This window comes from Rattus norvegicus, chromosome 20 (assembly GCF_036323735.1).
Source record: "Rattus norvegicus strain BN/NHsdMcwi chromosome 20, GRCr8, whole genome shotgun sequence".
Taxonomy (NCBI): Eukaryota; Metazoa; Chordata; class Mammalia; order Rodentia; family Muridae; genus Rattus; species Rattus norvegicus.
This window is the reverse complement of record NC_086038.1, coordinates 2,598,514-2,623,153: the sequence shown is the minus strand read 5'-3', so window position 1 is coordinate 2,623,153 and position 24,640 is coordinate 2,598,514. Positions and strand designations below refer to the sequence as shown.

The 24,640-nt window shown below is 48.9% G+C and overlaps 1 protein-coding gene and 5 pseudogenes across 12 annotated transcripts; 4 read left to right on the top strand and 2 right to left on the bottom strand.

The window, feature by feature from the left end:
• Positions 1–183: 183 nt before the first annotated feature.
• Positions 184–6,225, bottom strand: RT1-CE15-ps1 (RT1 class I, locus CE15, pseudogene 1; annotated as a pseudogene).
• Positions 1,450–4,870, top strand: RT1-V1-ps1 (RT1 class I, locus V1, pseudogene 1; annotated as a pseudogene).
• Positions 6,226–8,610: 2,385 nt separating the features above from the next.
• On the bottom strand, positions 8,611–17,676 carry RT1-T18 (RT1 class Ib, locus T18). 12 transcript variants are annotated; one of them, XR_010060737.1, is made up of 10 exons: positions 16,006–17,676; positions 13,469–13,643; positions 12,800–12,999; positions 12,324–12,593; positions 11,873–12,148; positions 9,917–10,192; positions 9,668–9,781; positions 9,253–9,312; positions 9,129–9,168; positions 8,611–8,978 (listed from the first exon to the last, which is right to left on the bottom strand). XR_010060737.1 is itself a non-coding variant. In XM_063279365.1 (8 exons), exons 3-8 carry the CDS (start codon positions 12,870–12,872, stop codon positions 9,272–9,274), a joined length of 1,050 nt encoding a protein of 349 aa, XP_063135435.1. In that variant the 5' UTR covers positions 12,873–12,999; positions 13,469–13,643; positions 16,006–16,362; the 3' UTR covers positions 8,611–9,271. The 12 variants fall into 12 exon arrangements, 5 of the variants coding, with proteins under 5 accessions (XP_063135435.1, XP_063135432.1, XP_063135433.1 ...); XR_010060738.1 differs by having other exon boundaries at positions 12,800–12,875; positions 16,006–16,635; XR_010060733.1 differs by having other exon boundaries at positions 9,253–9,781; positions 16,006–16,383.
• On the top strand, positions 20,173–20,388 carry 2458a2 (class I gene fragment 2458; annotated as a pseudogene).
• Positions 21,362–23,154, top strand: Srsf6-ps1 (serine and arginine rich splicing factor 6, pseudogene 1; annotated as a pseudogene).
• 2461a1a2 (class I gene fragment 2461) lies at positions 23,303–23,976 on the top strand (annotated as a pseudogene).

The window sequence follows — 24,640 nt, the reverse complement described above, 5'->3', positions numbered from 1 at the left end:
CTGCTAGCGATTTTCCTGCTCAAATCATGAAGATTGGCTTCTCCCATATCTTGGATTCTCTAGGAAACTCCAGGTCTTACTTTCATAGCTTCCCAAAAGGACTCTCTCCACCCCATTGTCACACAAGATCCCATAGAGAACTCCTGTCCCACCTGACACTCGCACAGGAAACACAGATTCTGGAAGGTTCTCCATCTGCTATTTATTTCCTTCACAATGCTCTGACTGTGCTCAATCCCTTAACTTCCCCACCAGTGAACTGCACAGGTCAAGGAGTTCACATTCAGATTCAGATGTTCAGTGTGGAGGTGAGGAGAGGCAGCCCAGGACAGCCTGGAGCTGACAGGATGCAGATGACCCCAGTGTCTGTTGGACCAGGAAGGTTGACTGTGGAAGGGATGACAGCCAGTGCAGGTCCCACGTGGCAGCTGTCCCAAGATAGAGAACAAGAGTCAACACTGTCAGTATGAAAACATCTCAAAGCCCCACCTCTCATTCAAAGGTCTCAACCTGAGAGGCCCAGGAACCCAGTTCTCTCCTGTTTGCCTCAGACCTAATACTATGTCCCCAGGTGTCACCTTTTCAAGTCTCCAGAGACAAGTCAGAGGTCTGGGAACTGTTCCCATCTGCAGGAGAAGAAATACCAAGGCACACTCAGGAGACTGACATGCGGGGTGGAGGAAGAACCTTCAGCTCAGCTCCCACCCTGAGTACCTCAGGCACAATTTTCTCTCACATACTGACCTGCAGCAGGAGCCTAGCCTCTGTTTCCCCCTGTAAGAAAAAAAGCTGTGAGAGATCATGGAAGTCCTGGTCCCAGGAAATTTCCAGAACAATAGCAGCAGACCAGGGAAGGTTCAGGTGGCATGAGGAAGGAGTTGTGCAGGGAATGAACCCAGGACAGCCTGTGATCTGTGGCTGTGCAGGGTCCTTCCCCTCTGACCTCTGACCTCTGACCTCTGACCACAGAGATTCTTGTGTAGATCACCTCCACCATCAGGGTTATTCCTCTCTCCTTCATTTTCCTTGTGCTTTACTAAATGTCTGATGGGTGTCAGCAGACATATCCAGAGATGGCACGGTTGTGCTTATGGTATATGTGTATTGTGCTTTTGGTGTATGATTTGTATTGTGCTTGTGGTATATGTGTATGGTGCTTATGGCATATGTGTATTGTACTTATGGTATATGTGTATTGTGCTTATGGTGTATGATGTGTATTGTGCTCATGGTATATGTGTATTGTGCTTATGGTATATGTGTATGATGCTTATGGTATATGATATGTATTGTGCTTATGGTATATGTGTATTGTGCTTATGATATATGTGTATTGTGCTTATGGTATATGTGTATGGTGCTTATGGTATATGTGTGTTGTGCTTATGGTATATGTATATTGCTTCTTCTTTACAATGGACCCTTGTGAAAGAACCAAGTAGCAGCCCTTACATACCTTTTTGCCTTTTCATCCACCTAACACCACAAATGATGAAACCTATGATGACCATAGCTCCAAGGACAGCACCAACAATGGCTACGATGCTCGTCATGGACGTGGGAGGCTCTGGGAATAAGAGGGGAGGAAGGGAAATAGAGGGTCATGGCTCCAGTCATTAGGCCTGACCTTCTCCAGGGTTTAGAGAAGGTTCCAGCGTTCCCACACCCTCCTTACCCCATCTCAGGGTGAGGGGCTCAGGCAGCCCCTCATGCTCCACACGGCATGTATAATACTGGTCCTCCCCAGAAGGCACCACCACAGCTGCCCACTTCTGGAAGGTTCCATCCCCTGAAGGCCTGGTCTCCACAAGCTCCATGTCCTGGGTCAGGTCCTCCCCATTCAACTGCCAGGTCAGGGTGATGTCAGCAGGGTAGAAGCCCAGAGCCCAGCACCTCAGGGTGACATCACCTTCAGGTCTGGGGTGAAGGGTCACATGTGCTTTTGGTGGATCTGAGGAGAAAAGTTGGAAAGTTCAGCCATTTTTCTTTCTTCTGGTGCCTTGAGCAGTGCCCATGAGACTCTCCTGGGAATGGACTGAATCAGGTGTGGTAGAGGTCAAAATCTCTCTTAGGTAGCTTAGACACAGTGTTCTGGATAATCTTATCATTTGGAAATTCTAGATCTGGGTTAAGCTGGCCACGGTAAGAGACTTCAGGTGCTCACTAGGAAAAGTGACTTCATCCCTGATCGGGTTGGCCAGACACTCAGCCTCACTGGAGTCAACTCCAAAGACCTCATGTGTGCACTGAGAACGGGCCCTGAGGAAGGTCATGGCTCCCAAGGGCTGCAAATGCAAGTTTAAGGGACTTGGTTATTTCAGGATCTTCCCTCCTTGCCTCCTGGGACACACCCTGAGCTGTCCTGAGAGACAGCCTGGCAGAATTGAGAGTCTATTCTGATAAAGGGTGAAGAGTCCCAAGAGACCTTTCCTCCTCCCGTGTGCAGACAGGGAGAGGATGGGAAACTGAGTCAGAAAAAAACAGCCAGAGTTCTGTCTCAAGTCAGAATTAGACAACGATGTCCTTCTCCAGCATCTCCTTTGAGATAGTGATGACATCAAATGTCAAAGCAATGCATCCCCACTATTCCCTAAAGCATACAAGATAAGATTTTGGGGGAAAAACAGATCCCACGCTAGACATAATTTCTCGACAGTTTTTCTGGGATGAATTAAGAGTCTCACCTTTCGCTTTGACACACATGATGTTGAAATTGAACAAAGACCCTTGTTTCAAAATTGAACAACTAAACCTCCCACAGAAAACCTAGTGGGGGAGCCTTTATATTGGAGTGGGGAATGACTTGAGCTAGAACAGCAGTGCACAGGAGCTCATGAGGTCCTGTGTCAGCATGGTCATAAATTCTGTACATAGCAAAGGACAGGATCAGCAGGGGGAACAGAGGCCACTGCAGGAGAAACTCTGCACCAGCTGCACTGCACACAAGGGACTAAAGCCTCCACTTTATAAAGGACTGAAGAAATTAAATACCAAGGAAGTATCATTTCCAAACAGCAAATGGATGAGGGAAATGACCATAGACACAGTGCACACACTTGGTCCACATGTAAACGTGCAGGCAAAACACTCCTACATGTAAAAGAATAAAATAAGTGTGGAAAATGAAACCAGTATTTGAGATTAACAGTCAGCCCAGTCAGAATGTCTGTCATCAATAAATCTGACATCGAGTGGTGGAGAGGATGTGGACAGAGAAGATCCTATTCACTGTTGGGGGCTGTGATTTAATAGAGCCATTGTGGAAACCATTCCTCAGCAAATTAGAAATACAAAGACCACATGACTCATCTAATTCATTCCTGTGGATATACCCATAGAATTTCACACCGTACTGTAAATATATTACCACTCTGTGGTTTTTGCTGCTTCAGTTTCTAGAGCAAAGAGCTGGGGCCAACCCAGTGTGCACTGACAGTGGAAAGAATAATGAAAGTTTGGTATGCCTATAAAATGGAATACTGTTCAGCTCTGAACAATGTAATCACCAACAACCTAGGAAAATGGATGAACTTAGCACAGATAATATTAACCAAGGTCACACAAGCCCAGGAAGAAAACTACTCAGTCTTTCCTCCTGTGTGTGATATAGCCTACAGCATATGTATTTACGTAAACAAGTGTACATCTGTGTAGAGTATAACATGACCAAAAGTCAACAAGAAAGGTAAACACTGGGAGGTGAGAAGAGACTGAGTGCAGGTTATCACCTAGAGTCATGGAACAGGATAAGGGGCCAACTGTTTTCTAGTTCTAACTCAGTTGTGAATCTCTCTCTCTTTCTTTCTCTCTCTCTCTCTCTCTCTCTCTCTCTCTCTCTCTCTCTCTCTCTCTCTCTCTCTCTCTCTGTTGGTGCTGGGTTTATGTTTGATAATGGATTCGTAAAATTCAAAGTGAATCTCCAGCGGTTCAGAATGTTTACTCTACTGGATAGACCATCACTGAGATGTACAGCTCTTGTGGTTAATTTCAGTGTGTGATTTGTTTTTGGTCACTTAAAAAAAAAATAAGTAACTAAAAACTAAAAGAGACAGGGGCATCACCCAGCTGATGGTTTCCTCTTCCTCAGGACGAGCCCCAACCTAAGGGCAGAGGGAGGAGTTGCCACAGGCCACTGCACCTGTGCGCAGCAGCGTCTCCTTTCCGTTCTCCAAGTATCTGTCGAGCCACCCCACGCAGGTCCTTTCCACGTAGTTCTTGTAATACTTCGCAAAATCAGCCTGTTCCCACTTGCGTCGGGTGATCTGCGCTGCAGAGTCCGTGGCCTTCCGGGTTTTCAGGTCTTCGTTCAGGGCGATGTAATCGCGGCCACCGTAGGCGATCTGCCAGTACCCGCGGACTAATCTCCAGTCCGACCCCACCTCGCAGCCACGCACCTCCTGAACTGTGTGAGAGCCTGCGGGAAGCTATAGTCAGATCCATCTGGCTTCTGGCCCTAGGAATTCCCTCAACTGAAAGTGAAAGTGGGTCTCACGTGTTGGGTACCAGGGGGTCCTGCACTTTTCAGGAGTTCCTCCGGACCCCTCCGGCCCCTTTGTCGGGAGGTGGAGGAGTCCTGACCTCAGACCCGGGGTCACTCACCGCCCTCGCTCTGGTTGTAGTAGCGGAGCAGGGTCCTCAGGTTCACTCCGTAAATCTGCTCTTAGCCACTGACGATCTGGGTCTGCTCCTCCCAATACTCCGGCCCCTCCCGCTCCATCCACCGCGCCCGTGCCTCCATCCTCGGATTCTTCGTGTCGCTATCGAAGCCCACGAACTCCGTGTCGTCCACGTAGCCGATGGTAATGAACCGGAGCTCCCCGAAGTCGGGCCGGGACACGGCGGTGGTGAAATACCGCAGCGAGTGTGAGCCTGGGGACAGCGAGCGGTTAGACCCCGAACTCCTCCAGCCGCGCTGGTGCGTGGGTCCGGCGGGGAGCAGGGGCGGGGCTTCGGACGGGAGTGGAGCAGGGGCGCAGGGTCTGGTGCGCGACCCGGGGACGCGGCGGCTGCTACAGTGCGCTCCCCATCCCTCCCCGCAGAGGCCATTTCCCTCCGATCCCCGCACTCACCGCGCGGCTCTGGCCCACCAAAGAGGCTGCAAGCGTCAGGAGCAGCAGGCGGGACACCATCGCCCCCCAACTGAGATCAGGGGCGCAACTGAGTTCTGCAGGCTGCCTGCACTTTACCACCAGTTCGCGCGTCCCAGGCTGGTTGCTTCCCCAAGATCGCGTCACCCAATGAGGGGCGAGACCTGCCACCGTCAACAGTATCCGGGCGGAAGGACCTGATACAGGTTAGGAGCAGAAGTCAAACTGGGGAGATCAGGAACTGCCATCTCAAGCCTTCCCCACCCCTGACCTCACTGCCTGGAGACTAAGACTTTAACTTAAAATTGAAATAAACTGCTAAGATAGAAAGGCCGGACAGGATAATTCCTGGTCTTTGAACATTGTAGCTTCAGCTCAGAGTTCCCTGACTTCCCAAGGGAGATTGTTGGAGAACTGCACTTCTCAGGAATCTGCTGCACTGTAGCAAAGCAGCCAAGCCCAGCATCTGGAGACTCCAAACAAAGTCTTCCCACAGTGTGTGACAGCAGGAGTGCTTGGGTGAGTTTGGCTCAGCAACTCTCTCAGGTCCTGTTTTCTTCTTGCTGTTTTCTCAAGGCTTCTTTAGAGCTGGGGTCTCATGAGATAAGGCTTCTTAATGGCCTCTGGAAAGGACTCGGGGTTTCTGCTGCCTGTCCCCAGGATTCCTCTGTCTCTATTTACCTAGGTCTCTCTTGAGACTGCTCTTGACAGCTTATTTACCGAGTCAGCTACCAGAGAGAGAGAAAGAGAGAATGAGAGAGAATGATAGAATATTACAGAGAGAGAATGATAAAATATGTGTGCAATATGCCCTTTTAGGCAGTCCCAAAACATGACCATACCACCAGCCTCTCTCTGTCAGGGAAAAGGAGGACCTAAGAGGATGGGATTAATCCCATACAAATCAAGGGCAGAGCTACAAATCTGTGAAAATTCACTCTAAATACAATGTTACTTCAAGGGCTGGAGAGATGGCTCAGCAGTTAAGAGCACTGACTGTTCTTCCGGAGGTCCTGAGTTCCATTCCCACCAACCACATGGTGGCTCACAACCAACTGTATTGGGATCTGATGCCCTCTTCTGGTGTGTCTGAAAACAGAACAGTGTACTCATAGATAAAATAAATAGATAAATATTAAAACAATGTGACTTCAGCATCCTGTGAGTCAGATGGACTTTTAGTGATCTTTTTGTAAGGTTTTAGATTTTAAAAAAAACCTTACACTTTGATACAACAAAAGAAAATACAAGTTTCTCAGCTTTTCACTAAAGGGGTTTACAGTAATTATTTAAAGTTCGGCTTGTGTCTTAATTATTGTTCTCTTGCTGTGAAGAGACACCAGGACCATGGTAGCCACAATAAAAACAACAATAGAAACAAAACAAGAACAACGACAACAGAAATCATTTAACTCCTGGCTTCATTATAGTTTCAGAGGTTTAGTCCATGGTCCTCATGGAGAGCAGCAAGCTGTCATGTATGCAGGCATGGTGTTGGAGCTGTAGCGGGGAGTTCTACAACTGGTTCCCAGGGCAGCAGGAAGAGAGCCTCTGAGCCTGGCTTGGGCTTCGGAATGTTCCAAGACCATCCTGAGTGACCCACCTCTTTTTTTTTTTCTTTTCTTTTTTTTCCGGAGCTGGGGACCGAACCCAGGGCCTTGCGCTTGCTAGGCAAGCGCTCTACCACTGAGCTAAATCCCCAACCCCGAGTGACCCACCTCTTAAGGAAGTAGATAGTGCCTCCTCCTAGTGACCAAGCATTCATATATGAGCCTATGGGGGCCATTTTCATACGAACTACCATATTCTATGACCTGTCCCTATAGGATTGTACCTATGTCATAGTATAAATGACATTGAGCCCAACTTTGAAAGTTCCCATAGTCCACCAGTCTCAACAGCATGGTTAGTTCAAAGTTCACAGTGTCTTCTGAGACTCAAGGGAACCTCTTAGCTGCATCCCCTCTATAAAGAAAATCAAAAGCAGGTCACATAGTTCAAATATACAATGGTGTAGGATGCACATTTATGTTTCAAAAGGAAGAAAAAGGGGCAAAGTGAGGAAATGCTGGATCACAGACTAAAATCCAGCTGGCCAAACTGCCACCTGCTTCTCCATGTCTGGTGCCGAAGCTCTCTTGAGTTCCTAACTCCTGCCAGCTCTGTTGGCTGCACCACACTTCTCTTATTCAGGATGGTGCACACCTCGTGACAGCTTTCCTTGGGAAAACCTGGAGACTCTGGCATCTTCCATATCTTGTGTTCTCCAGTGAAATCCAGGACTCCCTCGCCCAGCCTTGCTCAATGACCTTTCTTGGCCTCCATCGAGGGATACCCTAGACATGCAAATAGAGAGAGATTGCAAAAGCCAGAAGGAAGCTGTTAAGTTCTGCTGCTTGCTGGGGCTGTAACATGGCCCCTCATTCATTTACATCGTGACCATCTGTGTGGTTTTGGTGGTTTCCTTCTCTGCTTAAGGTTTTCTTTAGTTCCCTTTCACGGGTTGGAAGCTTCACTATGGGGGGGCTTGTCCCTGTCTCCCACTTAGCACCACCCTTTTCTTCAGAGTTTATTTCTGAAGACGTAGTCTTGAGAAACTGACTTAGTCCGAGCTCTGCACTTACTTAGCTCCACTGCACTTCATGCCGATCCTTCTCTCCTCACACTGCACATCTTGTGCTGTTCCTCATGTAGCTTCCTCCTTTCCCTTACACAGCTGCATGAGTGTGGCCATGAAAAACCAAGCGACACAGGTAATACTAGACTCTTATGACGTCTCCCCTGTCAACACCATTAATCCAAAACCCTCAGATTTAATCTGAGGCAGTTTTTTATTTGCTCAAGGCTGGAAAGCAGCCACCTTCTCCAAAATATTAGAAGAATTATCTCTAAGCCACTTACTAATATTCTTCTCCCCTGAAACTTCTTTACCTGGGTCCCCACAGTGCCCTCAGCTCTGTCTTTCATGGCCCTACTAGCATGGCTGCTTAGGCCCTGCTTCATGCATTTAAATGCTCTTCCAATTCAAAATCCATTCATCCACATTTTGCCAAGGAGCAGCATGGTCAGGCTGGTCCCAGAAATTCCAGGCTCCCAGGGACCAAATTTTCAAGATAGGGTTTCTCTGTGTAGTCATGAGTGTCCTACAGAGGCTGACCTGGAACTCAGTGATTTTCCTGCCTGCCTCCTGAGTGCTGGGATTAAAGGTGTTCCCCACCACTGCCCAACAAATTCTTCACTGCTAATCTCAAGTTTGTAGCTACATGGGAAGGCCTGGTACAGCCTTGAGGGCTCATAACCCTGGTCACAGAACAAAGCTCAAGCCATGCCTCCCTAGGATCAGAGTCTGTCAGCCAGGGGCTCTATTAAGTGCCAAGTACCAAGGAGATATAACTGAGGAATGACCAGAACAGCAAGGAAGTGCACATGGACTGAGCTCCTCCTGCCATAGCCCCATTCACATGCAGATGCCTCAGAGGACTCCTGTCCAGCTAACACTCAACACAGGAAACACAGATTCTGGTAGGTTCTCCATCTGCCATTTATTTCCTTCGCAATACTCTGAGTGTTCTCAATCCAGTAACTTCCCCACCAGTGAACGGCTCAGGTCAAGGAGTTCACATTCAGATCCTTATTTCTGTGTGGAAGTGAGGAGCTGCAGCCCAGGGCAACATGGCGCTGACTGGATGCAGATGTCTTCTGCTGTCTAAGGTTGGCTATGCCAGGGAAGACAGGCAGTGCACAGACAGGGTCCTGGAGTACAGGGGTGGGCTGGGCTCTTCAGATTTCCCCATTGTGTCCACAGCCAAAAGCATAAATCCACAGACATTGATGTCCAAAGGGAATCCACTGTTTCTATGTCAGAACTTGCCACTGGGTTCCACCAGGCAGCTGTCCCAAGATATAACACAGGAGTCAGCACAGTCAGTAGGAAAACATCTCAAAAGCTCACCTTGCATCCACACGTGTAAATCTGAGAGGCCCAGGGACCCAGTCCTCTCCTGTTGGCCTCAGCCCCAATTCAAAGACCCTAGGTGTTACCTTTTCAAGTGTCCTGAGAGAGGTCAGGAACTTTCCTTGCCTGCAGTAGAAGAAACAACAAGTAACAGGAGACTGACAAGTGGGGGTAGAGAAAGAACCTTGGCTCAGCTTCCCCCCCAAGTACCTCAGGGACAACTGTTCCCTCACATTGTGACGGCAGCAGGATCATAATCTCTGTCTCCTCCTGTAAAAACAAAAAACAAAACAAACAAACAAAAAAAAAACACATGTGGGAGACCAAGGATTTCTGGACCCTGGACATCGTATTCGGGGAATGATCGAAGGCCAGGCTGGACATCTGTAGTGTTTAGCATGAGACTTGTCTTCTGACCTCTGACCTCTGACCTTTGAGAATGATGTGCAGACCTCTCACCACCATCACCATTATGAATCTGTCTTGTACTGTAAGGTGAGTGTCTGCAAACTGACCTAGAAAGGGGCAAGCTTGTGCATAAGGGGTCTGTGTTTTGATTTATATTCATAAAGCATCCTTCTTAAAGACCTAAAAGAACAAAACCCAGCCACAGACTCTTCCATACCCTTGTTCTTTCTCATGCACATCACAGCACCTCCAGTCATAAAACCTAAGATGGCCATAGCACCAAGGACAGCACCAACAATGACCCTGGTCCGCATTCTGGACTGAGGAGGCTCTGAGAAGGGAAGGGTAAGGACATGAAAGGAAAGTGAGAAACATGATGTCCCCAGCTCTCAGCCCTGACCAGCTCAGGGTCTGCAGAAGGCTCCAGCTTTCCCTGACCCCAGTTCTGCACCCACACCCTCCTTACCCCATCTCAGGGTGAGGGGCTCAGGTAGCCCCTCATGGTACACATGACATGTGTACTTCTGCTCCTCCCCAGAAGGCACCACCAGAGCTGCCCACTTCTGAAAAGTCCCATCCCCTGCAGGCCTGGTCTGTATAAGCTCCATCTCTTGGTTCAGTTCCTCCTCCTCCTTCTTCCAGATCAGAGTGATGTCAGCAGGGTAGAAGCCCAGGGCCCAGCACCTCAGGGTGACATCACCTTCATGTCCGGGGTGATGGCTCACATGTGCCTTTGGAGGATCTGAGGAGAAGAGTTGGAATGTTTGAGCATCTTGTGTTCTTCCTGGGGACTCCAGATTTGCTTGTGAGATGGCCTGGGAAGGAAAGGACTAGAGCAATGTCAATGTCCCCCAGTACCTTAGATACAGTGTTCTGTAAACTCTAGACATTATGCTCAGGATCAGCTATGTGTCCCAAGAGGAAAAAAATGGACCTCTGCTTTTGTCTGGGTGGGGCTCAGAGATTCAGCATCACTGATGTCAGACTTCACAGAGGGTGGGTGTGGGCAGAGAACAAGACCTGAGAGAAGCCATAGCTCAAAGAGATGCAGATTCAAGGGAGCAGCTTCCTGTTCTTTCGGGAACCCTGTCTTCATCCTGAGGAGACTCTGAACTGTCCAGAGACAAAGGTGCTCCCTTGGGAGAGCCAGGCTCTGATACAGTCAGGAAACACAGGAGTGCTCTCCCCCTCCTACACTGAAGAGAGAGAGCAAAAGGCTGGAAGCATCAGTCAAATGAAGAGACACCAGCATTTCTGGGAAGATCAGGAATAAGAAGGGAGTGTCCACTCTCCACTCTGATCCTTGATATGGTGCTTGACCTTTCAGCTCTTGCCATTAGACAACCCAGGTGTACCAACAGTTAAGTGCATAATGAAAATATGGTACACACAAAATACTAGCCGTGCATTTATTGTGTAAAAGACTCCCCATGATAACATGTCATAATACATGTTTATATTCTAATGTAACCATATGCCGTAATCAAATACAAGTCTGGCTACTCGCAAAAAAAAAAAAATGGTGTACAAAAGAAATGGAATCCTGTTCAGCTATACACAATGTAATTCCAAATTTTCTCAGGAAAATGAATGGACTTTGAATATACAATATTAAATGAAGTCTCACAATCTCAGAACAGGAACAGGAAATAAAAACCACATAGTCAGGGGGCTGGAGAGATGGTTCAGCAGTTAAGAGCACTGACTGTTCTTTCCAGGGCTCTGAGTTCAAATCCCAGCAACCACGTGGTGTCTCACAACCATCTGTAATGAGATCAGATGCCCTCTTCTGGTGTGTCTGAAGACAGAGACAGTGTACTCACACATATAAGAGAAATAAACCTTAAAAAAACAACAACATTGTTTTTGCTCATATAGGCGCTTTAGCCAACGCCAAAGCTATGTGTACTTGCTAATAAATGTACTTGTTATTTGTATCTTGATATAATGAAATCAGGAAAGGCTAATATGTGAAGATGAGCGAGGACTAAATGTAGATAAAGGACATCATGAACCATGGAAGGTAATAATTGATAAGTACTTCTAATTCTGTCACCAAACCTCTCTCTCTCTCTCTCTCTCTCTCTCTCTCTCTCTCTCTCTCTCTCTCTCTCTGCCCTGGCTTTCTCTCTCCCTCCCTCCCTCCTCCCCCCTCTCTCTCTGTCTTATGCCCTCCACGACCTCTCTGGTACCGGAAAGTGATGAGTATATTTATTGGAAAACGTGTAAAATCCAGTGTTAACCTCTACTGTTTGATAATGGCGATTCTAATTGTATCCAAGTTCACTGAGCTATGTAAAGCCTTTGATTTGCATAATTTCCACAAGAACAAGCTAGATGGGCATTTCTCAGCTGATGAACTTCTTTGTCTGGACCAAGCCCAGCACAGAGGCAAAGGGAGGAGTGACCCGAGGTCCCGCACCTGTACACTGCAGCATCTCTTTTCTATTCTCTAGGTATCTGAGCAGCGAATCCTTGCATGGGCCCTCTAAGTAGGTCCTGCGGAGCTCTGCATAACCAGCCTGCTCCCACTTGAGTCTGGTGATCTGCGCCGCCCTGTCCTCTGCTGTCCAAGTCTTAAGATCTTCGTTGAGGGTGATGTAATCTCGGCCATCGTAGGCATACTGCTCATAACCGCGGAGGAGGCTCCCATCGGATTCCACGTCACAGCCATACATCACCTGGATGATGTGAGAGCCTGCCCCCCCCCCCTCGGTCAGACCCGTCCATGTTAGGACTTCTAACTGAAAGTTTCTAACGGAAAGGGACACCAGGTCCCTTTTGCACCAGGTGCTTAGGCGGCTTGGGTAAGTGGGAGAGGAGTGGGGACAGATATAGAGGGTCAGGACCCTCAGATTTAGAGGGTTACTCACCGTCGTGGCTCAGGTTGTAGTAGTCAAGCATGGTCTGTAGGTTTCCTCGGAAAAACTGTGCATTGCTTGTGACGATCTCTGTCTCCTTCTGCCAATACTCGGGGCCCTCCTGCTCCACCCAGGACGCACGTAGCTTATATCTCGCACTCTCCCCTGCGCTGTTGAAGCGCACGAACTGTGTGTCGTCCACGTAGCCCACAGCGATGTACCAGGACTCGCCGGGTGCAGGTCGGGACAGGGCGGTGTAGAAATACCGCAGAGAGTGTGACCCTGGGGGTGGCGGGAGGTGAGACCCCCGAGCTCCTCCCGGGTCCCTGGCCTGGTGCGCACGACAAGAAGGGAGCAGGACTCAGGCCTCTTGGGTGGAGAAGGGGCGGAGGGTCCGGTGGGGGATACAGGGACTTGGGAAGAGGCTTCCCGATTTAGGACCCTGCCACTGCCTGAAGAGTCTGGTTCCCTCTTGATCCCACACTCACCTGAGCAGGTCTGGGTCTCGCCTGGCGACGTCGCCAGGAGGAGAAGGAGGGCGCTGGGCACCATGTTTCCCATCCTCTGGTTAGGGCGAGCGAAAGACAGTTGTATAAAGTCCTAGACTTTGTAACTTGCAATCACAGAGAGTTTTATGGCATTTTCTATGCACCGGCTCTCAACAGGACGGTGAGGGCTTGGAAGCCACCTGACAATGGCCCAGACAGCAAGAAGTGAAACCACAGGTCTGCCCTACCCAAGCCCGCACCCAGCTCTCAGCCCTCAGACCCTGAAAGCCACTCCTGGAAACTTGGGACTTTGCCCTGACTCCTTCCTCTGCACTGAACCCTGCATATAACGTCCTCTATCTGAACCCTGGGCCAGAATGTCATACTGTAATCAAAGTGGAAACCTTCAGGGTGAGAGCAGTTGCTTTGCTCCTTCCCACCTCCACAGCCAACTCCATTGTGATGGCCCTTAGGTGGTCTGGAATGCAGTGTTGTCTTTAAAGCAGGAGGCTTGATCCTGCAAGCACCACACAGGAGGAGTCTGTGTCCACCTGTAGTGGCTTGGGGTTAGGGTTAGCTCACACTGCCAAGCCCGACTGCTCAGGGATCTGTGTTCTAAATACATAAATGGCCCAAACAGCCTCGTGCTAGTCCCACAGCGGGTCCTACCTGGCTTCTGACAGGTTCCCCCTGCACTGGGGAAGTAACAGCCTTGCACACCAGCAGCAGCCTGTCAGCTTCTTGTTATTTCCTTCCTGCTGCAACTTCTTCCCTTGTTAGCCTGACTTCTCTCCAACCTCTCAGGAGCACTGTTACTGTGCGGACCCCATGCCAGTATTGTCTTCTGAGAAATGGGAAGATGTTTTCATCATTGTCCTGATCTCTAAGTTGCCCAGAACAGCCAACTACCCCAATATTCCCCTCTGAGGTCTCTTAACACTAAGAGCCATTCATCTACAGCTGTCTTAGACTTCTTCTGCTTATAGAAGTGCATGCACAATCATACAAGCATATGCAGGAACATGCACAGACACATCTCATACACAGTCAGATGAACACACACACACACACACACTCACACAGTTACACATACATTCACACAGATACAACCACACACATACTCCCATAGGTATTCCTACACACACATTCACAAACACATTCACATACTCACACACAAACACACACACTCATACCCTCAAGCACACACATACAGACACATTCACACAACCCCCCACATTCACATACACTCAGACACCTATTCACATACACCCACTCACACCCACTCACATACACACTCAAACACATATATTCACATACACTCACACACACTTACATACACTAACACACACTCCCACACCTTCACACACACACACACTCACACAATTGCACATACATTCACACAGATACAATTACACACATACTCCCATAGGTATTCCTACATACACATTCACAAACACATTCACATACTCACACGCAAACACACACACTCATACCCTCAAGCACACACATACAGACACATTCACACAACCTCCCACATTCACACATACACTCAGACGCCTATTCACACACACACACTCATATGCACTCAAACACATATATTCACATACACACACACACTTACATACAATAAGACACACTCACACACCTTCACACACAGACACACACTCTGACGCACTAACACATTCACATACAGTCACACACATATGGCCACACACATTCACATGCTAACACACAATAACACACACACTCATGTATACTCATACATTCACACACAGAATATTCACATACACACTAACACACATGTATTGACACACATTCACTCACATGTACACTCACACACATATTCACACATAGTCACACATGTTCAATACACACTCTCACACACATTTATACAGACACATGCATACACACACACTCTCACACATGCTCACACACACTCGCACACACATACACTCACAAACACACACATGCGCACACACAAACACACACACAAATGCACACACACACTCTCACACACATTAATACACACACACACTCACACTCACACTCACACACAAACACCCTTCCTATCAACATGGCCTGTTGCTCTCCCTTTCCAGCCTTCATGCTTCCTCTTGTCCTTGAGTCTGTGAACATGGCTGTCTTTTTTCTCCTCTGGGCTCCCCAGTGGAGCTCAGATGATGGCTTCAGTTGCTGCCCATTTTGGTTCTCCTTTCCCTGGATGGATTTGTTGGTTGCCTCCAATGCACTCAGAAGACTCCCTGTCACTCTCCAGGCCTTCCCATGATCCCCATCAGCACAGACAGTCTGAGGCCAGCCAGCCTGGGATTCTCCCTCGAGACCATGTCCACATCTGGAGTCAACTCCCTCCTTTAGTTTTCTGCCCTCTGGCTCACTGCACAGATTCTTATGCAATCTCTGGACCTCAGACCTCAGAGTACTGCTTTGCAATGCTAAGGAGAGCATTCAGACATCCCCTGAGGAGTGAAGCATCCTCACTCAGGCATTGTTGTGTGGCATTGCTGACAAGTGCAGGAGGCAGCAGTGATGACATACATGAGAGACAGAGAAAGCTCACGTCCTTGACAGGGCTGAGGTGACTAAGTTGTCAGGCACTGTCCCTGACTGTCTGCAAAGTGGGAAAAGGCCATAACCTTCCTTCCACAACAGCTCTTACTTTTACCATCAGGAAAACACTATGGTCACACCAACAGGGCACATTTCACTCCCTGGCCTGCAGCCAGCTCAGGGCAGCACTATGGGCCACAGCATCCAGAGCAAGCAACCTGTGGCTTCACCCTGGCAACTGGGGTCATGCAGACCTGGGTGTTGGATGAGCCAAGGATCAAGAGGAAGGGAGATCCTCTCTGCCGACAAATTTGACCTCAGCTTCTGAGTCCTTATTCTTTTCTAGGACAGCTACAGGCATCAGAGTCTTCTGAACTCCTGGGTATCCAGAACCAGCTCCTGCAGCTGGATACACTGGTGATACTCAGACATCCTTCAGACCTCACTAGCAGTAGGTGGACTGTATGTGGACACTTGAAGGCTTGTGGCCTTCTTGAAGCTGTGTAGGTGCAAAATATGTCTGCAGTGCTGCCAGGGTGTCCCAGGATATCTCTTTTCACTTGGTAAATTGCAGGGAAGGCCTAGTTGTCCCGCCCTGCCCCCACTTTCCCACAGAGGCCATTTTCCTCCCTACCTACCTGGTACTCTTTGGTAGGAGTCTTGGTCCAAGGGTGTGCTCAGTACAGGTTCTGACCAGATGGTCATGGTCCCCAAGGTCTACAGAAAACTGAATCCAAGGAACTGCAAGAAGGGCCCCTTGTTTTATGCAAACCAGGCACGAGGAGACCCTCAGATCCTCTAGACTGTACTTGTGACTGTTTTGAAGTTTTTTGTACAGCAGGCAGTGCTAAGTGTTCATGATCCTGTCTGGCCATGAGGTGCTGGCTCAGCAAGATGTAGGCCAAGCTGAAGCCCCATCAGCAGGTGTGGTTCTCAGGGCCTCATGTAACTGCCTTGACAGCTCCTGCATCCGGAATACAAGGTGGCAGTTTAGGCATGAGATGCAGGTGGTGTCTACCCAAGCACCCTGGGAGGTTGAGCTATGAGTCTTCAAGAGCCAGGAAGAGCAGGGTTCCTGAGACTTTGAACTCTGCATCTGGTCGCAGCTCTGCTGCCTGCACCCTGGGTGATGGCTGCATTGAGAAGTCACAGAGCTGCAAGCAGAGAATTTGAGGCAAGGCTTGTCTCTCTGCAGTTCAACCTCAGAGCTGTGGAGAGCCCTGACTGCATCAAATATCTCCCTGCCAGGGTGGTTGTTGGCTTTCCAGGGCTGCATCAAACTCAGCTCTTGAACTCACAAACGCCGAGCTCTCTGCGCCCCCTGCTGGTGCTTCTGTATGCTTGCAGATCCATTCCCACCAGCGCACAGACACCCAGTTTTTCTTTCCTCCATTTTTTTTTTTTAAGAGTAGAGTAGCGGACTCCCTTGTATCTGGCTCCCCCGAGGCCGGGCCGGGAGATGATGGTGGAAAAAGGCCTCAGCCAGTGTGAGCATGAGGCTGTGAGTGGCGAGACCCACCCCGCAAACACCCCCCTCTTCCTCCTGTGACCTGTCCCTATAGTATTGTAGCCATATCATAATAACAAAAGACATTGAGTCCAACTTTGAAAGTTCCCAGAGTCCGTCAGTCTCAACACTGTGGTTAGTTCAAAGTTTACAGTCTCTTCTGAGACTCAAGGCAATCTCTTAGCTGCAACCCCTCTATAAAGAAAATAAAAAAGCGGGCCACATAGTTCATATATACAATGGCACAGGATGCACATTTCTGTTTCAAAAGGAAAAAATGGAGCAAACTGAGGAAATGCTGGATCACAGACTAAAATCCAGCTGGTCAAACTGCAGCCTACATCCCCATGTCTGATGCCAAAGCTCTCTTCAGATCCCAACTCCTGCCAGCTCTGTTGGCTGCACCACACCTCTCTCTCTCTCTCTCTCCCTCTCCCTCTCTCTCTCCCTCTCCCTCTCCCTCTCTCTCTCTCTCTCTCTCTCTCTCTCTCTCTCTCTCTCTCTCTCTCTCTCCCCCCCCGTCTGCCCCCCCCCTCTCTCTGGCTGGTTCACACCTGTTAGCAGCTGTCCTTGGGAAAACCTGGAGACTCTGACATCTCCCAATGTTGGGTTCTCCATCGAAATCCAGGATTCACTCTTCCAGCCTTGCTCAATGGCCTCTCTGCTTCTCCATGGAGGGACCCTCTGGACAAGCGAAGGGGGAGAGATTGAAAAGCCAGAAGAAAGGCGCCAAGTTCTGCTGCTTGCTGGGGCTGGAATGTTGCCCCTCACTTGTTTACATCCTGACCAGCTGCGTGGTTTTGGTGGTTTCCTTCTCTGCTTAAGGTTTTCTTTAATTCCCTTTCACAGGTTGGAAGCTTTGCAGTGGGGGGGCTTGTCCCTGTCTCCCACTTAGCGCCACCCTTTGCTGTAAAGTTTATTTCCCTGAGCACTGGACTTAGCTCCAATGCACTTCATGCTGTTCCTTCTCTCCTCACACTGCACATCTTGTGTTGTTCCTCATGTAGCTTTCTCCTTTCCCTTATACAGCTGCATGAGTGTGGCCATGAAAAACCAAGCAATACAGGCAATATTAGACTCTCATGAAGTCTCTTCTGCCAACACCATTAATCCAAACCCCTCAGGTATAATCTGAGGCATTTTTTTATCTGCTCAACTGCAGAAAGCAGCTACATTCTTCTTCAAAATATTAGAAGAATTGTCTCTAAGCCACTTACTAATGTTCTTCCTCTCTGAAACTTCTTTACCTGGGCCCCCACAGTGCCCTCAGCTCTGTCTCTCACGGCCCTACTAGCATGGCTGCTTAGGCCCTGCTTCATGCATTTAAATGCTCTTCCAGTTCAAAGTCCATTCATCCACATTTTGCCAAGGAGCAGCATGGTCAGGCTGGTCCCAGAAATTCCAGGTTCCCAGGTACCAAATTTTTAAGATAGGTATCCATGAGTGTCCTACAGCAGGATGACCTGGAACTCAGTGATTTTCCTGCCTGCCTCCTGAGTGCTGGGATTAACGGTGTTCCCTACCACTGCCCAGCAAATTCTTCACTGGTAATCTCAGGTTCCTAGCTACATGGGAAGGCCTGGTACAGCCTTGAGGGCTCATAACCCTTGTTACAGAACAAAGCTCAAGCCATGCCTCCCTTCCTAGGATCAGAGTCTGTCAGCCAGGGGCTCTGTTAAGTGTCAAGTACCAAGAAGATATAACTGAGGAATGACCAGAACAGCAAGGAAGTGCACATGGACTGAGATCCACCTGCAACAGCCCCATTTGCATGCAGATGCCACAGAGGACTCCTGTCCAGCTTACACTCAACACAGGAAACACAGATTCTGGAAGGCTCTCCATCTGCCATTTATTTCCTTCACAATACTCTGAGTGTTCTCAATCCAGTAAGTTCCCCACCAGTGAACGGCTCAGGTCAAGCAGTGTACATTTAGATCCTTATTTCTGTGTGGAAGTGAGGAGCTGCAGCCCAGGGCAACATGGCGCTGACTGGATGCAGATGTCTTCTACTGTCTAAGGTTGGCTATGCCAGGGAAGACAGGCAGTGCACAGACAGGGTCCTGGAGTACAGGGGTGGGCTGGGCTCTTCAGATTTCCCCATTGCGTGCACAGCCAAAAGCATAAACCCCCCAGACATTGATGTCCAAAGAGAATCCACCGTTTAGAAGTCAGAACTTGTCACTGGATTCCACCAGGCAGCTGTCCCAAGATAAAAAACAGGAGTCATCACAGTCAGCATGAAAACATCTCAAAGGCTCACCTTGCATCCAAACTCTGAGATGCCCTGGGACCCAGTCCTCTCCTGTTTGTGTCAGCCCTAATCCTTGGCCTCTAGGTGTCAGTCTTTCAAGTCTCCAGAGACAATCAGGAATTGTCCCTGTCTGCAGTGGAAGTAACAAGGCACACTCTGGAGACTGATGAGTGGCCTGGAGGAACAACCCTTAGGACACTTCCAGAACTATGACTTCAGACCAGGGAAGTTTCAGAAATCACCAGGAAGGGAGATATGCAGGGAATGAATCAAGGCCAGCCTGGAGATCTGTAGTGTTTAGCATGAGGCTTATCCTCTGACCCTTGACCATCAAGAATAATGTGCAGAGCCCTCCCCATCATCATTATGAATCTGTCTTTCACTGTAACCTGAGTGTCTGCAAACAGACACAGAGACGGGCAGGACACAGATGGGTATGTATATTGCTTTACATAAAGAACCATTCTTTAAAAAAGAGAGATTTATTTATTATATATAGCTGTCTCAGACACATCGGGAGAGGGCAGCAGATCCCATTTCAGACAGTTTTGAGCCACCATGTGGTTACTGGGATTTGAAACTCAGGACCTCTGGAAGAGCAGTCAGTGCTCTTAACCACTGAGCCATCTCTCCAGCCCGCAACCAAACAATCTTAATGAGTAAGAACTGGAGGCCTCCATCCCAGCCTCAAATTACACCACAGAGCTGTAGTGGCAGGGACAGCCTGGAACTGGGAGAGAATAGACAGGAAATCACAGGCATGGGGTAGATGTCCAGGCCAGGACATGTCAAGATATGTAACCTCAGTATTCCACAAAGAGTGCAAGATATACATTGGGGGTGGGGCGGGGAGGATAGCGCATACTACAAATGATTCTGTGACACAGTTTTCCTATATGGGAAGATGAATTCAAATACTTAGGTTTCACCTTGTACCAAAATTACTCCAGCTGAAAGTTTCTTCTTCCTCTGGACTGAGCCCCAGCCGAGGGCAGAGGGAGGAGAAGCCTGAGGCCGCCCCCCACCCCCCGCGCCCACCACCTGAGCGCAGCAGCGTCTCCTTCCTGTGCTCCCGGTATCTGCGGAGCCACTCCATGCACTCGCCCTCCAGGTAGGCTCTGTATTTCTATTTGTGCTGCAGTGTCCGAGGTCGTCCACGTTTTCAGGTCTTCGTTTATGGCGATGTAAATTTTGTATGTGTACTGCCGCGGGGGAGGCTCCCGTCCGACCCCACAGCAGACGCTGGAATGTGTGTGAGAGCCTGCCGGACCCCTCCTTTCACTGAGCTGTTCTGAGAGAAGGCTGAGCTGATCTTGGCTAATGGGTGAAGAAACCCAGACTCTCCTCCTCCCATATGCAAGAGGGAGAGGGAGAGGGCTGGACCATTGTGTGAAGTGGAGGGGGAAAGGGAGAGGGCTGGACCATTGTGTGAAGTGGAGGGGGAAAGGGAGAGGGCTGGACCATTGTGTGAAATGGAGGGAAGGACAACCAGTGTGTCGTCTAAGATCAGGAAGAGACGAGACTGCGCACACTCACCTCCCTTATTTGAAATCTCAGCTCTCTCAATTAGACATAATGAAAAGCATTAAAATAGGAAAGAAAGAAGTCACATTACCTCTTATTCCAGACTCCACAATTCTTTAACTTGAAAGTCCCAGCTGAGCTCACAGGGAAACTCTTGGACCTAATAAACCCTTCATGTTTCGGGATACAAGATTCCATATTAGAAAGCAGCCTTCATTTATACAACAGTGTACTCTCAGGGAAGGACGTTAGGACAAACATGCCATTCTAAGTAACGCCCCCCCCCCCCCAAGAATTAAGCATTTAGTGCTCTATCTAACCAAGGAAATGGGAGAACTCTACAATGAAAACCTCACAGCAGAGGCCATGTGTTAGCCTCTGGACAGAAAGCCAATGCTACTGCACTACCAGAGTTAAGATTGTGAAAATGTCCATTCTACCAAAATTAACCTACAGATCTAATGCACCGCTATCAAAATTCTAATTCATTACATAGGTTTAGAAAAAATACAGAAGACTACGAATAAGAAGTGGAGGTGTTGCAATCCCAACCTCAGATTATACTGCAGAGCTGTAGTGACCAGAACAGCCTGGAACTGGCATAAAATAGACAGGAAAATCAAAGGCATAGGATAGAGGTCCTGGAAAGGAACTGGTCAAAACTATGCATGATCAAGTTTCAACAAAGAACACACATTGGTGTGTCAAAGATGACGCCGCGACATAAGACATAGAATTACATCCGAGAAGATGAACTTTAGATTCTCACCCTTTACCTTGCACAAAAGAAAACTCAAGGTCATTGTGTGGCGGACTAGGCACAGCTGCGGTGTGAGGTGCCTGTTCTGGCCTTCTCCGTCCCCACATCGCCGCCCTGCCCCGCCGCCCGCCGCCCCACCACGTCTAGCCTCCCGGAGAACACCCCCACGGCAGTTCTGCACGTTTATATAGGACGCCTGAGCCACAACGTCCGCGAGAAGGACACCCAGTGCTTTTTCAGCGCCTCCTGGAAATCGACCTAGAAAACGGGTAAGGTTTCGTGGAGTTTCGAGGACTCCCGTGATGCGGACGAGCTGAACAGCAAGGAGCTGTGCGGCCGGTTCGTGATGGTCGCGCGCTCCCGGGGCGGCGCCGCGACCGTGATGGCTACAGCTACAGACGCCGCTGTGGTAGAGTTGGACACAGCAGTCGGAGAACTTCTGGCAGAGGCACATATGGAACAGCTATTCGTACAGAATACAGACTTATTGTCGAAAATCTGTCTAGTCGCCGCAGTTGGCAAGACTTGAAGGATTTCATGCGGCAAGCAGGAGAGGTGACTTCTGCAGATGCTCACAAAGAACGAACAAATGAGGGTGCAATTGAATTTAGATCCTACTCTGACAGGAAGCGTGCGTTGGATAAACCGGATGGCACAGAAATAAATGGCAGAAATTCTACCTTCAATAAGCCACGAACAAAGTCATAGGCGCTCTGACTCTGGAAGTAGATCACGGTCTAGAAGAAGATCTCTTGAGTAGGCGTCGCGGAAGCAGCCGCTGTAGATCTTGAAGTACCTCAAAAAGTCGCTCCTATCTAGGTCTCCTAGCAAATGTCAAATCTAAGCTTAGGTCTGATCCGGGTTCCCATTCGCACTCAGGAGGCAGATCTAAGGATAAGTGTGGGAAGCCACGAAGTAGGTCACCTTCTTGATCCCCCAAAGAAAATAGAAAAGGAGGGGTTGGGGATTTAGCTCAGTGGTAGAGCGCTTGCCTAGCAAGCACAAGGCCCTGGGTTCGGTCCCCAGCTCCGGAAAAAAAAAATAGAAAAGGACATGTAGTCAAAATCCAAATCCCGGAGCCAGACTCATTCCCCTCTCCCTGCTCCACCCTCAAAGGCTCCATCCATGTCCCCTCCGCCAAAAACAACTTCAAGATCCCGTTCTAGATCTCCTTCAAGGTCCGGATCAGGTTCCAGAGATTAACCCTGAACTGTATGTTCTTTGCACACTATAGCTGGACGCTTTTCTACTCGCTTAGGCGATTACTCTTGAGTTTGTGCTCTTCAAGAGGATTGCCTGGAAAGGGAATTTGATTTGTGGCTAAAATTAATGAGAAAAAAGATGAGGTTCTGAAATGCTGGTGTGAAGAATTTGTAGAAATAAAATAACTTTGATTTTGTAGGCTTTGAGCTAAAATAACTTTTGTAAAGATTAAGCTCATTTAGTTTTTCTTTTACTTATTTATTTTTTGTATTGCAGCAGGATCTGTTGCAAGGTTCTGTTGTTTTCTTTTGTTTATTTTTAAATTAACTGTTGAAGCTTTGGGTACTGCAGGCTTTAGAGGAAGAACCCAAAATTTCAATTATGTTGGCTTTTTAGAAAGCCTGACTTGTGTAAGATTTAGATAAAAGTTTGCTACAAAACAAAAACAAAAGAAGGAAAAGCCCTCAAAATGCAGCAGAGACCTTGGTGAGTCTCCATGGTGTCAAAATGAATACTTTGATCTGGTTAATTTTCTTATCTGAGTCTTTTGCCAAGTTTTTTTTTTTTTTGTTTTGGTAATAATGTTTAAAAACTTAAAAACAAGATGAGGCGGGCATTATTACAGCTGATACTTTCTTCTTTCTCTGGACTGAGCCCCAGGGGTTGCCTGAGGCCTCCATACTGGTGCGCTGCAGCGGCTCCTTCCTGGAGAAGGATTCTACATAGCCGCTCTAAGCACTTCAGGGAGGCCTTCTGTCTCTCTGCGGCAGCATCCTGCTCCCACTTACATAAGGTAATGTGCGCGCCGCCAACCACGTTTTCAGGTATTCATTTAGGGCGATGTAGTTGCGGCCATCATAGGCTTACTGTGTGTACACAGGGAGGAGGCTGTCATCCGACCCCACATCACAGCCAGACATCTACCTGCAGTCGGGCCCCACCCGCTCATTCCTCCCTAGGAATCCTCTTAACTGAAAGTGAAAGTGGGTCCCGGGTCCTGGGTCCCCGCAGGTCCCGCAGATTGGGAAGAACCTCAGACCTGGGTCACACGTTCTCTCAGTCCTGTTCATAGTGAAGCAGAGGGGTCGATCCTGGATCACTCACAGCCCTCTCTCTGGTTGTATAGCCCAGCAGGGCCCTCGGGTCCACTCCTGAGGTCTGTTCTTCATTCCTGACACTCTGTGTCTCTCGCTCCCAATACTCCGGACCCTTCTGTTCCACCTGCAGCGTGCGCACCTCCATCCTTAGAGCTGTTGAAGCACATCAACTGTGTGTCGGTCACGTAGCCCACAACAATGAACCCGGGCTCCCCACGGACTAGCCTGGACAAGGTGGTGATGAAATATCAAAACAAGTGAGAACCTGGGGGCGGTGCACGGTGAGACCCCGATCTCCTCCAGAAACCCCAGGCGGAGGCGCAGGCTGCAGGAGGTCAGGTTGCAGAGCTCAGGACACCAGAGAAAGGGCAGAGGGTCTGGTGGGCAAGGTGAGGAAGCAGCTACCCTGGTGCCGCCTCCCCCTCCACGCAGAGGCCCTTTCCCGCCCCAAACTACACTCACCTTGCCTGCCAGGGCCCAAGCCACCAACAGCAGGAGAAACCTGCAGGGTGCCATCAGGCATCTCTAGAAATGCAGGACACCTTTGATTACAGCGGATCTATTCAATGCACAGCCACCCTGGTCACTGCAACACACTCACTTCCTATGCTGAGGACACCATGGGCACCCTTAATAAAGTGGGTGGTCACACCTCCTAGCCAGGGTCACCCTGTGTTCCTTAGAGTCAGGAAGTGACAGGTGAAGTGAAAGCTAGGGATCAGGGCAGAGGTCTGAGCTCCTCCAAGGAATGCAGGATTTCTCTTATTGATACAAAGCCAGTCTCTGCTGTGTGTTCAAACCCCGGTGCACACCAGCGCATAATACGCACATAGAAAAGACATTCCGTTCAAGAACAGAGTGGGGTGGGGGTGGGGTTACCCTTCTTTTCAACCTTCTGTCTGTCCTGGTTCCAGATAGGTGGGAAGGT

Coding starts and splice junctions, on each gene's coding strand:
- RT1-T18 (XM_063279362.1), bottom strand. CDS start 12,872: ATGGGAAACATGGTGCCCAGCGCCCTCCTTCTCCTCCTGGCGACGTCG. Junction 12,594..12,799: donor CGAGACCCAGACCTGCTCAG/GTGAGTGTGGGA, acceptor CGCCACCCCCAG/GGTCACACTCTCTGCGGTAT. Junction 10,193..11,872: donor AGAGATGCTGCAGTGTACAG/GTGCGGGACCTC, acceptor TCTTCTCCTCAG/ATCCTCCAAAGGCACATGTG.